We start from the raw sequence: 16,592 nt of genomic DNA, 5'->3' as shown, positions 1-16,592 counted from the left end.
GAATAGAATAGAATAGAATAGAATAGAATAGAATAGAATAGAATAGAATAGAATAGAATAGAATAGAATAGAATAGAATAGAATCACAGTTGGAAAATACATTTAAAATCACCAAGTCTAAAGCTTAATTTTTCATTTTTCTACTCCCTTGAATCATTACATACTTTTCCCACCTGTACTTTTTCTTCTCCTTTGAATCACTTAGGCACTGCACATGCTTTTGTCTCTGTGGCAGCTGATACCAGAGTCTGCTGCATATAAGAAAAAAGAGCAAAGAATGTGGTCCAAGAGAAACACTGTAATGTGATTTAAAAACTAGAAAGTTGGTTCCCTATGTAAAATTCTGCATTCTCACACAAACTCCTCACCTTGCTCAGTATCGTTCTACATTTGATTATTTTACAGATAATTTTGGTTTTAATGCTCATCCTTCTCCCTCTGGAACACTTCCTAAGGTAAGATTGTGTGGTGATACAGCAACAGCATTTATTTGAGAAGGATTACAGTCACATACTGCTTTGGGAATCCTAAATCTTTTATGTTATTGCAACTGTGAGTTTGTTTTTCTAGGGATATAAGCAGTAAGTTGAAAAGAAGCTTAACATACTCTACAGTAGTATTGCTTTCATCATTGTTTTGAATGTTCTAGTAATCATTTAATTTTTAACTTCTTTTACACATATAATGTATGTGAAAAAAACAGGCGAAATGCCTCACTGATGATCATGTTCTATAGTGATTGTATCAGCCATAGAAGAAGAGATACTGTATTATTGACATTGTTCACTTTGAGAATCTGCTGGCTGAAATGGAGGTTCACTTTACCTTATTTGCTGTGTGCAGTTAACATCCAGCATTGCACGAGGGTTTGACCCCTTGTGCAGTGAGTTAGGGGCAATTCTTTCTCCAACTCCACAAAGACTGAGCAAGCCAATCTATTATTCTAATTGCCTAAGTTCTCAGAGTCCACTGATTAGAGGAGCCACCCGAGGTGTGATACGTACACAGAATCACGTAACACTGTCTTATTCAGAGGTAGTCAATCTCATCTGAAAAAAAGGGCTTAATTTAGTTGTCTCCCCGGAGAGCTCAATCATCTAAGTCATTATCTTGATGTTGTTCCACATTATAGAAAAATATTTTAGGCAATTATATTTATTTGGGTACTATTGAGCCCCTGCAGGTCTGTGAACAAGCATTCGCATTCCTTCACTTCTGAAAATCAGAAGTGCCCTTTTAAATAATTGGAAATAATGCAACCAAAATCAGTCTCTTATTTTTTATTAAATATTGCCTCAAGGTTTGGATCTGTGCCACTTACAAGTAAGTCCACGAAGTTTAAGCACATGAGGTCCCATGTGTATCATCTGGTGTACCTGCAGTTACAGAGATGGATCAAACACACTCAGTGTGGGAATACTACAGATGTTTCATATTATCCATGATGTTCTAAGAGAAGCAAGAATAAGCAAGCCTCCACATTCTACATGGAAAAATTAACCTCCATTGCAGACTTGAACCATAAACTACTTCCTTTTGCAGAGGAAGCATATTAGTATCATTAAAAATCCATGTTACAAGAAACATTTACACTTTGTTACTCCAAGTTTGCTCAGTAGCAAATGCAACGCAAATCCCTTCCCTGATGTAAAGTTTACTCCAAGTCCTTATACGTGAACAGTTTGCCATTAAATTAGTTGGACAATCTGTCCTGCATATCATTCAGCAGATCTTTCTACAGTGTTCATACACTTTCTTATCTTCAGAGCAACTTCAGATTCGGACATGCTAAGACTATTCCACTAAGGCTTTAGAGTATCACCACTGTATTTCAGGCTGCAATACATATAAAAATTTAAATTAAAAAAAAAAAAAATTGAAAAATTTATCTGGATGAACCAGACCTTGCCTTTCACCAGAGGCTCCATGACCAGATATAAGGTGATTTTGACTCCTTTAACTTTGTAAGTTACTTTTTTCTCCCTGCAAAGTCTGTTCAAAGGCTGTTTAAAGCAGCTGAGGATGTGTCTCAGATCATCATTTCAACCTCAGCATCAGTCTAAATGTTTAATCTGCAAGTGCTACATCACAGTTTTAAGTAGTCAGGTATGATCTCTCAGTGACCCCTGAAAATGCTAATTTGTCACATTTAATTAAATTAATGCATTTTTATAGAACATATTTGTATATCTTCTAAAAGTATCTTTATACAGAACATAAGTCAGTGTAAAAAATGTAAAGCCTGTTCATTTTTGTTTGGAATTAATACCATTTTGTGTGCTTTTTACTTCACGTTGTTTGTTGTAAGACAAAGGTGCACTTCAAGCCTTGCTCAATACAATTGTCATACTTCCCCATACCAAAGTTATCAACTGCTTTACATTGCTAAATATGGTGGGAGGGGTGGCTAAAATTCAATAACAGAGGCGGGAGAGACATGAAACATACTGTATAAATACAGATTTGGGGAAAGGGCAGTGCACTTGAATTTTAAAAACTGCCTTAAGGTGTATCTACAGATTCAAGATGGTTTGACAGCATACAGTTGAAACAAAATGTAGCACTAAGGCTTCCTATGCTACATTTGTTTGATGCCTCACATACGTACTTGCAGGCACGCAAGAGGAGGGTTGGGAGTGTTTTATTCTTGTAGAGCACTTTTGTTTTGTAAAATATTTTTAGCTATTTTTTCATGACACATTCACTGTTCCTCTTTGACATTGTGGTTTCTAGAGTTGGGCAGGAGGTGGAATTATCTCGAGAATCAAATCGTACACCTTTCCAAAGGCTGGCAGCAAAAAGGTGCCTCATATATGGCTTTTTTTAGGTTTTTGACTGAGTTAAAAAGACTTACATGACTAATTTCACTCTTTTTTCCTCTTCTTTTGGCTTGCTGTCTTGACTACTAACAATTAGGTTGTGAAGATTTTGTAAGCTTTCTGTTTCCTTCCTAGTCATCTGCATAATTATGGGCTTGATTTTATAAGCAAAGCAATGGGTTTGAAGAAGTTTTAAAAATAGAGGGACTATTTTTAAGTAATTTCTCACAAAATATTTGTGGAGATCTCAACATGTCTGCAAATTAAATGTAAGTGATAAAATGTTTTTCAAAACCACTCACTTACAGAAGACCAAAATTATATTTCTACTCTGAACTATCCCTCCTGATCAGAAAATTGTCTTACTTACATAATTATGTTATTACTTAGCACAGTTGCAGAACAATTTGTTAATAAAATATATTCTTACATAACCTATGTGCACAAATCTTGTTATGCACTGAATTACATGTAGGCAAGTGTAAGATGTCACGAGACCAAGCAGAATGGGAAAGGTGATATCAGGGAGTTGAGGGGGGCCCAGCCCTGTCTTAGTGAAAATGCTGTTGCATGTCCAGAAAATTGTGCTGTCCAGTAATTGGTGTAGCTCTGAAGCACATAGTTATGAGCTTGTTTGCATACTGAGAATAACATGTACGTCCCTGTTTGATCCATGAGTCTATGTTTATTTATTTGTTTCTGGTTGCTCTTCAACAAAAATGATCAGGCATGAAAAGCCCTAGAGGTGTGCTACTGTTCAGAGTGAAAAACTGTATTTGATTTGTACTGTAGCTGATAATCCTGATAAATAACAATTATTCCTTTTCTACTGCTTTGGTTCACTTTTATACTGAAGTACCAATAGCTGTTGTCATCTGTATATCCTTACAGGACACACATCTCTTTTTCAGTGTGCATTTATCTTGTACAAATATATATGCAGTGTCAGGACGTGCTCCAAACCATCTGAAATAACATCCCATACTCCCACACATTTTGGTTTCATTCAGAAAAGTGAGTGTGGGTTTTGAATTCAGTGGACATGGCTTTGGTTACACTGCTGTCTCTTCACCAGGTAAAACCTGTGACTCACCCTGGTCACTTCCTGCTGTCAAATACCTATTTCCTCCCTTCTGGGCAGCAGACACAGAGTACAGCCTGAAGCATATTGGCAGAGAAGGACCAATCATTTAAAAACATAATTTCAGAAATCTGATTTGATCACCATTTACCCTGAATACTCAGACCCACAAGTTTCATCATACTGTCAGATTTTAGACTCTGGGCAAAAGTCCTGCTCTGAACAATTCCAAGATTTACTATTCATTAACCCTAACATGGAGAGTTTACTTTCCACCTGGTTAATTAGGCAGTTACTTCTCCTATGTCAAAAACTTTCAGAGAGTAAATTAAAAAAGCCGCTTATTTTTAATATTATATTTACTCATTATTGGGAATTTTTTTTTTAATTTCACAAACTCAAATTTTTATCTGAATACTAAAATTATATATAAATAATCCAGATCAAAATTTCTCGAGCTGTTCTACGAGTGTTAAGATTGGTAATTTAGACAATTTAAATGAACTCGTGCCACCTAGTGGCAACTGAGATGTCTTAGCCAAAGCTCATTGAGGATTTGGGTAATGTGATCTTTGTTATGCAGTATTTCGGTGTTCAGTTTGGTTTAGCAAAGACGACTTTATGATCCTACATATAAGTCTGCATTTTTTCAAATCAGAATTATTAACCTGAAAAGAAATTGCTGTTGCTGTACGGATTGCCTTTATAAGAATATTACTATATTATTTATATGAAGTTATAATCTTTACTGTAAAAGTCAGATTTAGAGTAATTGGAGCCATTTCATTAATATGTGACATTTTTAACAGACTCCTCTAGTGGACTCCTTTCTTGTATTCCTTTTTACTGATTGAAGAAATCCATGGTCATTTTGCCAATTTTTTGTTTCATGTAAGAATACAAGAAGCAATCTTTTATCCTGTGTCTTGGTCGTATTAAGACAAAGTTCCCTTTATCTAAAAAAGATCTGTAGAATTAAACTTGATGTTTTAAAAGTGTAGGGTAGAAAGGACTCTGGGTTTAAATGATAGTTAAATGGAAGGAAATTTTACTGTACTATTACCCAGATCACTGTACATTCAATGGTACATACCTCCTTCATAATTTCTAGTCAGAAATTATGCTTGACTGCAAGAGAAAAAATTCCATCTCCTGGTAGAAAATCCAATTCCTGGTAGAAAATCTTATTCAAAGGCCTGCAGGGTGCTACATGCCATGACTACTTGAGTGGCATGAACTAAAGAAAAATGTTTGAGGTTTTCTGAGTACTGCACAACATTCCCAAGTTACTATTATGAGCTGAAAATGTGCCTGTGAAATATTAAATTGCAGTTCAATCAGAAATCATAGAATCACAGAATTCTGTGTTGGAAGTGTTGGAAGGGAGCTTAAGGATCATCTAGTCCCAGCCCCCTCTGTCACAGGGGGGGGACACATCCCACTAGATCAGGTTGCTCAAAGCCTTCTGCCACCTGGCCTTGAACACTGCCAGGGATGGGGCATCCACAGCTTCTCTGGGAAGCCTGCTCCAGTGTTTCACCACTCTCACAGTGAAGAATTTCTTCTTAATATCTAACCTAATTTCCCCTCTTTCAGTTTGTACCCATTACTTCTTGTGCTGTCACTACAGTTCCTGACCAAGGATCCCTCTCTGGCTTCCCTGTAGGCCCCTTCAGACACTGGAAGGTTGCCATGAGATCTCTACACAACCTTCTCTTCTCCAGGCTGAACAGCCCTGACTTTCTCAGCCTGCCTTCGTAGGAGAGGTACTCCAGTCCTCTTAGCAACTTTGCAGCCCGTCTCTGGGCTTACCCCAACAGTTCCACGTCCTTCTCATGTTGGGGGGCAACAGAACTGTACAGGTGTTCCAAGGGGGTCTGACAAGAGCAGTGGAGAGGAGCAGAACCCCCTCTCTCGCCCTGCTGGCCACACTGCTGTGGGTGCAGCCCAGGATGCAGTTGGATTTCTGGGCTGTGACCACACACTGCAAGCTCATGTTGAGTTTTTCATCAACCATCAGCCCCAAATCCTTCTCCACAGGGCTGCTCTCAATCACTTTTCCACCCAACCTGTAGCTGTGTCTGGGATCGCCCTGACCCAGGTGCAGCACCCTGCACTTCGCTTTGTTGAACTCCATGAGGTTCACACACACCCATCTCTCAGCTGTGTCAAGGTCCCTCTGGATGGCATCCCTTTCCTCCAGCCTGTCAACTGCACACAGGGCTCGGTGTCATCAGCAAACTTGCTGGGGGTGCCCTCGATCCCGCTGTCCCCGTCACTGAACAGCATCGGCCCCAACACCGACCGCTGACACACCACCCGTCCCTGCTCTCCGCGGGGACAGTGAGCCACTGACCACAACTATTTGCATGCAGACATCCATGCAGTTCTTTATGCACTGGGTGGTCCATCCATCGAATCCATGTCTCTCCAATTTTGGGACAAGGATGTGTCAAACACTTTGTGTATAAATCCAGATAAACTGCATCGGTTGCTCTGTCCCATCCACCAAATGCTGCAGCCTTGTTATAGAAGGTCAGGCATGATTTTCCCTTGCTAAAGCCATGTTACCTGTTGCAAATCACCTCTTTTTTTTTTGCATGTGCCTTAGCATAGTTTCCAGGAAAATCTGCTTCATGGTCCTGCCTGGCCCAGAAGTGAGACTGACTGATCTCTAGTTCCCCAGGTCTTCTGATTTCCCATTTTTAAAAAATGGGGGGTTATATTGACCTTTTTCCAGTCATCATGGACTTGACCTGACTGTCACAGTTTTTCAAAAATTATGGATAGTGGCTTAGCAACTTTGTCTGCCAGATCCCTGAAGACCCTTGGATGAATCTCATCGGTTCCCATGGACTTGTGCACATTCTCCCAGTCCCTGCGTTTGTCTTTCTCAACTTGGGCAGCGTGCCTGGAGAGCACTTGCCATTGAAGATTGAGGCATAGAAGTCATTGAGAACCTCATCCTTTTCTTTGTTCAGGGTAGCCAGGTCTCCCATTTCCTTCCAGAGAAGAAGGAAGCAACATAAATGAAAAAGACATTATAAAGCTATTTAATCAATCTGCAACAATCAGAAGTAACATTCCATGCATACATTTATATTAGTTACCAAGCTAACACTAATGATACATAAGATATCCTTTTCAAAAATGAGGAGATCTCTGAGAAAGAGAACCCACTTCATTTGGTGTCGATGTGTGATTTCACAGTTACAGCGCTTTATTTACAAGCACAGAACTGATGTGCTCCTTTTTTTCAATGCAGTTCCTGAACAAGAGCATCCAATACTTTCTGATTCTTTTATTTTGTTCTTGAATTGCAAAGAGCAGAAACATCTCTGTATGTTCCACTTGAGGACTCAGCTATGTCTTGACCAGAACTGTTATTTTCACCAACTGTTCTTCACTGGTGAATAGATTCTTGAGATGTATGAGTTTGATGTACATTATGTTTGACCTGTCTCCACTGCACTTGTATATGTCTAACAACAGGTATTGTTGGCAGTCCAAATTGCTTTGTATCCACTCGGTTAATTGACTCCAAATGACTTCTGGAATGTAAAATGATCTCCCTTTCAAAGTATAAATACTGTTAATGTAGGAAGCAAGAATACATCCAGGAAGCTGTCCAGTGGGATTACAATCACTTCTTGGTAGTAATACTGAGTGGGTCATAGTAACTAGCAACAAGATAAAACCCCTTAAGTGTTCTTGATGCATTCTGAAGCAATTCAGGATCTGTGAAACACACAAGATAAAATCACTGTGGAATCACTAAGTATAATTCTTTGCAAAGCAAAATTTGATTAATATTTTTGACTGAACATAAGCATTTTCCTATATATACCTACAGTGTAGGAAAAAACTGCCCTAAGTATTCACAGTGAAACTACCAGCCCAAACTGAGAGATTTATGATTGAGTTCAAATCCTACTGGGGTTTTTGGCTTAGTGAATTACCTGTGTGAAGTAGAGTGACACAGGTCTTGGAAACAGAGTTCCTCCTTGCAAAGCTGGCAAGGTATATCAGCCTAGAGAGACAAAACTAGAGCTGAGGATCTTGTTTTATACCTTCGTTTGCCTCTCTTGTTCTTGAGATTGGTAGGTCAGTCAGTTTGTCCCCTGACCTGTCCCAGAACTGTCTTGGTGCTTTTGTGGCTTACCCTGATGGCAAGTGGCCTTTCAACACTGTTCCTAAGACTGAGGAATTCAAGCCAAAAACACTTCCCTTACCATGCCTGATGTCACTGTGCTCATCCCACAAGGCCAGAACCTTGCTGAGAGCTGGCCTCCTACTCATGGTTTGCTGTAAAATCTAGATAGTGAAACCTTTTCTGTTTCGTCCAGCCGGACAGATAACTTCATCAGGATTCAAGGAACTGTAATGCCCAAGTCAGGTGTTTTCCCTACTAAACAGAGTTTCCAAAAGATAAAACTTGTATTGTATTTAACAGTTCACTCCAGAAAATGCCATAGAGTCATTGAATGGTTTGGGTAGGAAAGGACCTTAAAGATCATCTCATTCCAACCTCCTTGCCGTGAGCAGGGACACCTTCCACTAGAGCTTTCTTTCTCTTTACTTCAAAACTGCAAAGTTTCTGGAAGGAACTTATGACACTGAAAGCTTCAGTTATTAAAAAGAAGAGGTATATACTCAAATATTTTCAAAATAACCCTATCCAGTATTTCTCAAGTGCAATATACTTTTTTTTCCTATTTGAACTGAGCAAACTTGCAAAGACGTTTGAATTTTTCATTTTAAAACACTACCTTAGGAGTGCGAGGTAATTAATAAGTAGAGTAAAATCTGTACTGAGAAAGAAAAGGGACAAAACTGCAGAAATAAGTTCTGTAATTTCATATTCTGTAATTCCATGCTCAAAGACAGAATAGAGCATGTATACTTTATTGGGCCAGCCTAATCCTTCAACCAAATCGCTCCAGAACACACCATGTTTCTGTTGGGATGGTTTGTGTCCTCCATATTATTCGTCTGACAAGAGTAAAGGCAGAGGGATTGTATTTGAACCAGGTGCTCAATTAATTAAAGCATTTTCTCCCCTCTCAGAAGAGACAGACTGGCCTAGTATCTGGTCAATTATATTTGTCCCTGATGTTACACAACTCTATTAAAATAATAACTTTTTATTCCAGTTTGTTCCACTTCTTTTAAGTGGAGTCACTCTGTAATATCCACAAGAAAAAAAGGGAATTGTTTTTTGTTTTCATTTGTGCTAACAATTTCCCCATGGTAAGGGGAGAGATAACTTGGACAGGGAGAAAGGACAGATTAAAGAGAAATCCTTATGACTACTTGTGTTACAAGGCAGATTTGAAAAGATCATGTAAGTTTAATATCTGCAGAATAAGATTTGTGCATGACCCAGTACAGTTAATTCTCTCGTATCTAGTGCTCTGAAATATTTTGGTTATATTTTTGTGCTTTAGCAGTGTATGTTTCATTTGGCCTGGATATTTGCTTTAGCAATAACCTTCAGAATGAAGTAAACTCTTTTGTATCCCTTTCTTACTTTCTGATTCTCACCTGTGTGCCTCTTGCAACCATTATGCCTTAATTCTTGGGGGGGGGAAGTGCTTTTAACTTACCTATTCATTGTTAAACAGAAAAACTCTATTTGTGTGCTGTAGCTTCAGTCAACTATTGGCCACTCACTCGAAGAAGCACCTTTTAATCCTTATGTGCTGCAAAGAAAGAGAGGTTCTACAGAAGAAGAAAGAGGTAGGCAGAGTAATTTATATAATTAATACAGTTTTCTTCTTTATGGCAGAGATCTCTCTCAACCCACATTTTTTTTTTTGTTGCAAGTATTTCACACCCTGTTATGTGTTGGTGCAGCCACTGCCATAACTCAAGCCTGGTAGCTGAAACTGCCAGATGTTACCACCTACTTCCCTGACTCTAAAAAGCTATATCCTTGTGCTTCATAGAAAGAATTCTGCCTTGTTGCATCCACAGTGCCAAGTATAATGCAGTTAAAGCAGGGTGCCTGAGAATGAAGCACACATAAGGCAGCATTCTGAGCAAAAAATTGTCTGAGGTAACTAATGGGAAGCAGTAAGGAGAAGGGTCAAAATTTAACCCTTCTTTAATCCTTCTGTCAAGGAACGTCCTGGTTTCACATTGCACAAATGTCCAGTAGTTAAAGCATGTCACCAGGAGGAAGTCACTGTCTTTTGGGATGTTCTGAAGTGCATATAGATGGGCTGTATGTGATCTCTTTATAACACCCTTATAAGTCAAACCCACTGACGATCCTGAACATAGAAAAGGTGAATATATTATCTGTGGCAGCAAAAAAATGTCTAAAATCATGTCCAATTTTTTCATTGTTTGAACTGCAGGTGATCAGAGAGAGGCCTTGCCCATGGATACTGAGGTCTATGAAAGTCCATATGCTGATCCAGATGAAATTAAACCAAAAAATGTCACTCTTGACAGGAAATTGTTAACCTTGGAGGAAGGTGAACTTGGCTCTGGCAACTTTGGTACTGTAAAGAAAGGGCTCTATAGGATGAAAAAGTAAGTGTTTCCTTCTGTTTTCATGGTGTCTATTATGTAAAAGCTCTAGCCTTCACTGTTTGGAGCAGCAGTAATCTTTGCGTGTCATTTGGGTGACAGACTGTACCTAAGTAATTTGGGCTAATATTCACCAGTTTCTTTCATTGTTCTTACACGTAATGCACTCATTTTTGTTAGTAAAGCAGGGAAGTGCTCCTTATGACTATTTTCTTTCCTGGTGGGGAAGTCCACTGCCTTCCTCCACAGTTTGTGTGGGCAGTTGTGTTATGCAATGTTTCCCATCTGCACAAAATCTATTTCAGAAATAGTGTAGAGTCCCGTGGACAGTTCACCTGTATCAAAGAGATTTTTTTTTGCCTAAAATAAGTATGATAAATACCAGCTCCATGAAGCTGGAGTGTTGATTTTCAAGAAGACAGAATGTGTTGTAACCTCTTTTATCACATCCTGTCGATAGGAATAAACCCTGTTCCTACCTGACTGTTCATGCATTTTCATAGGAAAATGTTATTTTATGTTGTTTATGTGCATGGACTGCTTATGTATACACTCATCATTTGAAGCTGGGGTCATTTCTTTGACCGAGGTTTTCAGAGGCAGGAGGGATTTTTATTTTTCTAGTATAGTCTGTAGTGATTTGAAGGGCTCTGATCTCAGCTCGGGTGTTGTTAATCCTGCTTCACACTTGAGGTGTGTCAATGTCATCAGTCACTCTTTCAGGTAGCTGTATGAACTGAAAGTTGCAGAAGTAGGCTTAATTTCTCAGGATTTCAGAGCCTTGGGGTCCTGCAATGCTGTTCTAGTCTCACCCCCCGAAATATCTTAGTGCTTAGAAAGCTCTTTATAGCTTTTCTGGCAAGAAAATGCCATCCTTGCCAGAATGGGCATGAAAATTGTGTCCAGTACATTTGTTTTCAGGCTTCTTAAGATTTTTTTTGGTGACAATTTTTAATTTTCTTGGGTTCTTTCCATTCTCCCTCTTTTGCTTAACTGTCTTCCGAGCTTTGGGCAGAGCAGTGTTCCTGTTGTGGTTGGGTTTTTTCTCCTCTGAATGTCAATTCTGTCTTTTGTCACGATTTGTACCGTGTGGACAGAAACATCAGACAAAGATTCTGTGCATCAGCACACAGATTTTTCACCAGCTTGTCCCAGAAATGGATTTTTTTTTTTTTTTTTTTGCAGGGGTGCCAAGCCAGTGGCTGTAAAAATTCTTAAGAATGAGAGTAATGATCCAGCCATAAAGGATGAATTGCTGAGAGAAGCAAATGTAATGCAGCAACTGGATAACCCATATATTGTCCGAATGATAGGCATATGTGAAGCTGAGGCCTGGATGTTAGTAATGGAAATGGCTGAGCTTGGGCCATTGAACAGATTTTTGCAAAAAAATAGGTATGTAAGCCTTGATTCCATTTCATAGCGTACAGGTCCTTTCTTCTATTTTTTTCTTTAAGGGCAATTATGAATTAACATGTCATTAATGTAATAATTAATGATTCTAGTTACTCTCCATTGGAAATTATTATCTTGTGCATGTCAAACATTTCTGCCAAAATAGTGTATTTTGAATAAATAAAAGAATTTTCACATGTCCTTCAACTGCTCATTTATTGATGTGATCACACACCATCTTGCCCAGGACAGGTAGCCTAGGCTGCCTTTTCTAATTAAAGCTTAGCTAAATGTAAGTGCATCAGGTTCACAGCGTGATATGGGCAAGTTCATAGTAAAGATTTGTGTTTGAACTCCATGAAGAGTCATAAAAATGAACTACTGACCTCTTTAAAATTCAATTATGATTTTCAGACATGTCACAGAGAAGAACATAACAGAGCTGGTGCACCAGGTTTCCATGGGGATGAAATACCTGGAGGAGAATAACTTTGTTCATAGGGATCTGGCTGCAAGGAATGTGCTATTAGTCACCCAACATTATGCCAAAATTAGTGACTTTGGACTTTCCAAAGCTCTCAGTGCAGACGAAAATTATTATAAGGTAAGTTTTTAACAAGACATGAAAGCTGCATAGTAACATAGCTTAATAAGGTTATTTTCAGTGGAAATGTAGTTTGTTTTGCAAGTTGAAAATTAAAAATATTACCTATCATCCACTCTTTTATAGCCTGATATTAGGTTACCAATTTTCAAAATTGGTGATTAACATTAAGAGATGTGTAGGGAGAAAAAAGCTCTTTCTTTTCCTTGCCTACTTTCATTTACTTTTGGTAAACTTGTCATTAGAAGGTTGAAAATGATGGTGGAAATGAGATACTTCCTTATATAACAGGGGGAAAATGTATTTGTTGCAGACCAGTTCTCACCATGTCCATGGAAAACACAGGCTAATGCACTGTATTATTGACTAATAGAATTGAATTAGGGAAGGTTTTTAAAAGAATACCATCGGTAAATTATAAATTAACGTAAGCTGAATTTGTTTAGTTTGTTTTAAATTCATAGGACATCCGTACAGCTAAGGGGGTAAAATAATTGCCACATTTAAAGGGTGGAAGACAAAGGCTGTAGTTATGCCTGCACCCTTTCTTTTTTTCTGATATATCACTCTTGCAGTTCAAATTATTTGTTCCTTCTGCTTATTCCCTTTCATCAGCTGTTTAAAGCTAATAAGCCAGACCATGAAACACTGCAGAGGAGGAGCAAGCACATGCTCCCTTCTGATGACCTTCTTATAGGAATAATAAGTACTGCCACTAGCCTGCCCAGAGATGCTTGTCAATCTCAACCCTCAGAGGCTTGAGAATTAATATCAAAGGTCTGTTCTCTTTACAACTCCACAGGGTGAAGTGGTGTCCTATCACTAGATCTAGCACTGTGCTAGGATAGACTGAGGCTTGAGTGGCTGCAAGGCAGTGCTGTGGCATAATTTAATCAAACTGTGGTTTGCCACAAGGCAGTCACTTTGCTTTGAAATAGAGCCTCAACTTCAAGTGTCCGGGTATGTATCTCTTACCCTCGGTGGAGAGCCTAAATTTAAAAAAAAAAACAACTAATTTTAAAGAGTACCTTTAAACTAAATGCCGCTAAAAAATTACTCCATGTCATTTAGCTGAGCTTTGCTTTACTGCAGATTTCCTTTCAGTGCGTTATTTTGAAAGTGGAAGATTAAGAACAGTTTTGTAACACTTCTGAAGTGGCTGTTACCCATTCTCTCTAAAGCTAGCTACATCAGAAATGTAATGGTAGTTAGCACAAATGTGTGCAGATCTAAGTTAACCTGGTGGTGTTTAGCACTTATCATTGTCTCTAGCCTGCTTTTTTCCCTTTCTGTTATGACATATTTAGGCACAAAGTCATGGAAAATGGCCAGTCAAGTGGTATGCTCCGGAATGCATGAATTTCTACAAATTTTCTAGCAAAAGCGACGTCTGGAGCTTTGGAGTCTTAATGTGGGAAGCTTTCTCTTATGGGCAAAAGCCATATAAGGTGAGTGATTACACCTGGTCATTTTTTTTTTTTTTCACCCTGTAAAAATTCAGAGCAAATTTGAACCAGTGCCTTCTCCTACCTAAAGAGAGTCGTTGCAACAAATGAGTCAAAGGTTTAGCTCAAAAATCAGTTCCGGGCCTCTGTTTGATTCATACTGGCACACATACTGTAAGTATTTGCAACTTGGATGACTGACTGTTCTGGTCACCCTGTTCCAGGGAATGAAAGGTGGTGAAGTTGCACAGATGATTGAAAGAGGAGAACGAATGGAACGTCCTGAGGTCTGTCCAACAGAAGTCTACAGTCTAATGAAATTGTGTTGGACATACAAGTGAGTGTGACGTGCTGGTCTTTTAATAGAAGTATATTTTAATCTACATGGTTAGTAGCCAGAAAGGGGATGAGAGGATTATTTCAAAATGCAACTTTTTAGCCCTTTTTCCATTACAACCATGCTCCAAACTAAGGAGTCAGTTGCCCTTTAAAGTGAAAATTATTTGAGTTATACAGTGCACTACAAGAAGCTGATTCTGCACAACAGAGTTTGCTGGAACAGCTATCTACAAAATATAGGGTATCATAAAAACCACCTAATTCCACACAAAGGTCAGTCTAATATATTTTGAAAAGAACGTTTGAAATTAAGCAAATCATTTTGTTTCATTTTGGATTGTATTTTGTTTAATCTTCATTTCCAAGTCTTTATCTTTACTGAAATTTCAAAGTCATATTACCAAAATATTTATTCCATTCTTCAATAGTTACCTGTTTTGACCTATTTTCTCTTCTCTCATTTCTGTACATACTCAGATTGGCTCCCACACTGACCTCCAACCAGTGAAAGGCTAAACATCTTTTCCTTTTCAGATCATACTTCATATGTCAAAAACTTTTTTTCTGGTTGACAATTCAGAAGTTAGAATTATGAAATACAGAAGATAAAAAATAAAGCCTACCTGATTTTTTTTAAATAGTATATTGCAAAAATTTTTAAAAACTATTTTATGATTTATCATTTTAAACTATATTTGTGAAGCTACCTTTAGCTGTAGGAAGGCTCCAAGAAGTACCCAAAGTGACTGTAATGTCACTTATTATTCCAGTTCATCATCTAGAGAATATGAGTGTCCAACAAAGATCTACATTTAAGGAGCTGTGGTACTTCACTTTTAGGTGCCTTGCTTCTTTATTAGTTTTGTTACACCTTGTACTCTAAAATAAATGTGCAGCCATACAATAATTCCTGCCTTTTTGTTGGACTCAAAGAATGCTGTAACAGTTCTACAGTGAAATGGATCAGGTTTTGTTAGGATGAATAAATGTATCATAAAGCAGGCTCATTATTATTTTTTGTACTCAAAGATCTTTATTATTGGAAAGAAGAAAAATTCAAAAAGAAAAGTTCGAGTCAGGCAGAGTAACTATCTCAATATGTAACATAATATTGTAGGGGCTTGTCAGTTTGTGTTCTCCAAATAAAGAAATAGTTGCAGATATAAAAGAAAGACCATCCAGTCATAGTGTGTGGGTAGGCTCCTCTCAGTGGTTCTAAGCCTCTCTGTGTGACTGCAGTGCCAATTATAAGGCAGATATTACACCTCAAATACCCTTTTCTCTAGATTATTACTAAAGTAAATGAAGTAGAAAATGAAATGGGGCTGATTTGCTATTTCTTTCTTCTAGCACTTTCACCAACCATAGAGTAACAGGCGTGATAGTAAAGCCACTCACTGGATGCTCTGTAGCGACATTTGCCACTTGGCATTAATTTTTAACCTCATTTTGGTAGCCTCCAAATATTGTGAGCAGCTTTAAATGAGCTGTCACCGAGGTAGAGTCCCAAGCAGTATAAGGCCCATGCACCCTTACAGCTTTCTTCTTCCTGTGCAGTGATACTTGTCATCTTTCCACAGCGCTGATGACCGACCAGGATTTGTCGCGGTCGAGCTGAGACTGCGTAACTACTATTATGACATTTCCCACTAACAGCCTGAAGAACAGCAGCTTCCTTGCCTCCAGCCAGCACCCTCTGAGAAGCAATTTGATTTCCAAAACCAAGCAGCTTTGGCTTCTGTGCTTCCAATTTCACCCTGCAAAGCACAGAGCTGAGCCTTGTGGTCTGTAAGGTTGCCTTTTCTTGCCTTCTGCACAATATCCAAGCACAGAAAGAGAGTGTTGAAAGTGTAGAGGACTCAAAGTGAGCAGCAAGGCTCTCAGAGAGCAGACTTTTGCTACATCCAATTTCATTTTATTTACAACTTCATTTGCATTACCTTTGCAGTCCTGTAAAAACCATTTAATGACTTCGAACTTCCTTCCTCTCCTGTATTGGAATGCGAATTGGAATTTAGATGTTCCTAGTAATATTCTTAGTCCTCAAATGTATTTAGTTTTTCTGGTTTTCCTGCTCCTCAAGAAAGAATAGCATAAACATTTCTCACTGTGAAGGAAATTCACTGTGAAAGTGTGTCAGTCGCTTTGACTGACGGTGTGTTTGATTTTATCACCCAGCCCCTTTAAAATCAAGTTATATTCTTCTTAGTGGTAAAGTGGGCAGAGGAGAACTGGAAGTTTTGACTTTCTAACATCATCACCTCCTTCAAATGTGACCAGCTTCTCTCGTTACTCATCTAATGTGTGGAGCCCAGCTGTTCCTCAGGGAGTTATTCTTTTTCCTGGTGAAACCTGGGAACTCAGGGGTTTGC

General features: G+C 38.5%; 1 protein-coding gene across 1 annotated transcript in view; it reads left to right on the top strand.

The window, feature by feature from the left end:
- The window catches only part of SYK (spleen associated tyrosine kinase), a 29,109-nt gene extending 13,027 nt beyond the window's left edge, over positions 1 to 16,082 (top strand). The window contains exons 5-13 of the mRNA XM_018086215.1: positions 406 to 455; positions 2,734 to 2,802; positions 9,549 to 9,639; positions 10,263 to 10,440; positions 11,623 to 11,832; positions 12,247 to 12,436; positions 13,744 to 13,884; positions 14,106 to 14,218; positions 15,801 to 16,082. Of these exons, the coding sequence (XP_017941704.1) occupies positions 406 to 455; positions 2,734 to 2,802; positions 9,549 to 9,639; positions 10,263 to 10,440; positions 11,623 to 11,832; positions 12,247 to 12,436; positions 13,744 to 13,884; positions 14,106 to 14,218; positions 15,801 to 15,873 (1,115 nt within the window). The 3' untranslated portion in view covers positions 15,874 to 16,082. The remainder of the gene's footprint in view (positions 1 to 405; positions 456 to 2,733; positions 2,803 to 9,548; positions 9,640 to 10,262; positions 10,441 to 11,622; positions 11,833 to 12,246; positions 12,437 to 13,743; positions 13,885 to 14,105; positions 14,219 to 15,800) is intronic.
- Positions 16,083 to 16,592: the final 510 nt, after the last annotated feature.

The sequence above is a fragment of the Manacus vitellinus genome, unplaced genomic scaffold (genome assembly GCF_001715985.3).
Source record: "Manacus vitellinus isolate BGI_N305 unplaced genomic scaffold, ASM171598v3 scaffold_9_pilon, whole genome shotgun sequence".
Lineage (NCBI taxonomy): Eukaryota > Metazoa > Chordata > Aves > Passeriformes > Pipridae > Manacus > Manacus vitellinus.
The sequence above is the reverse complement of the archived record's forward strand: the minus strand, read 5'-3'. Positions and strand labels throughout refer to the sequence as shown.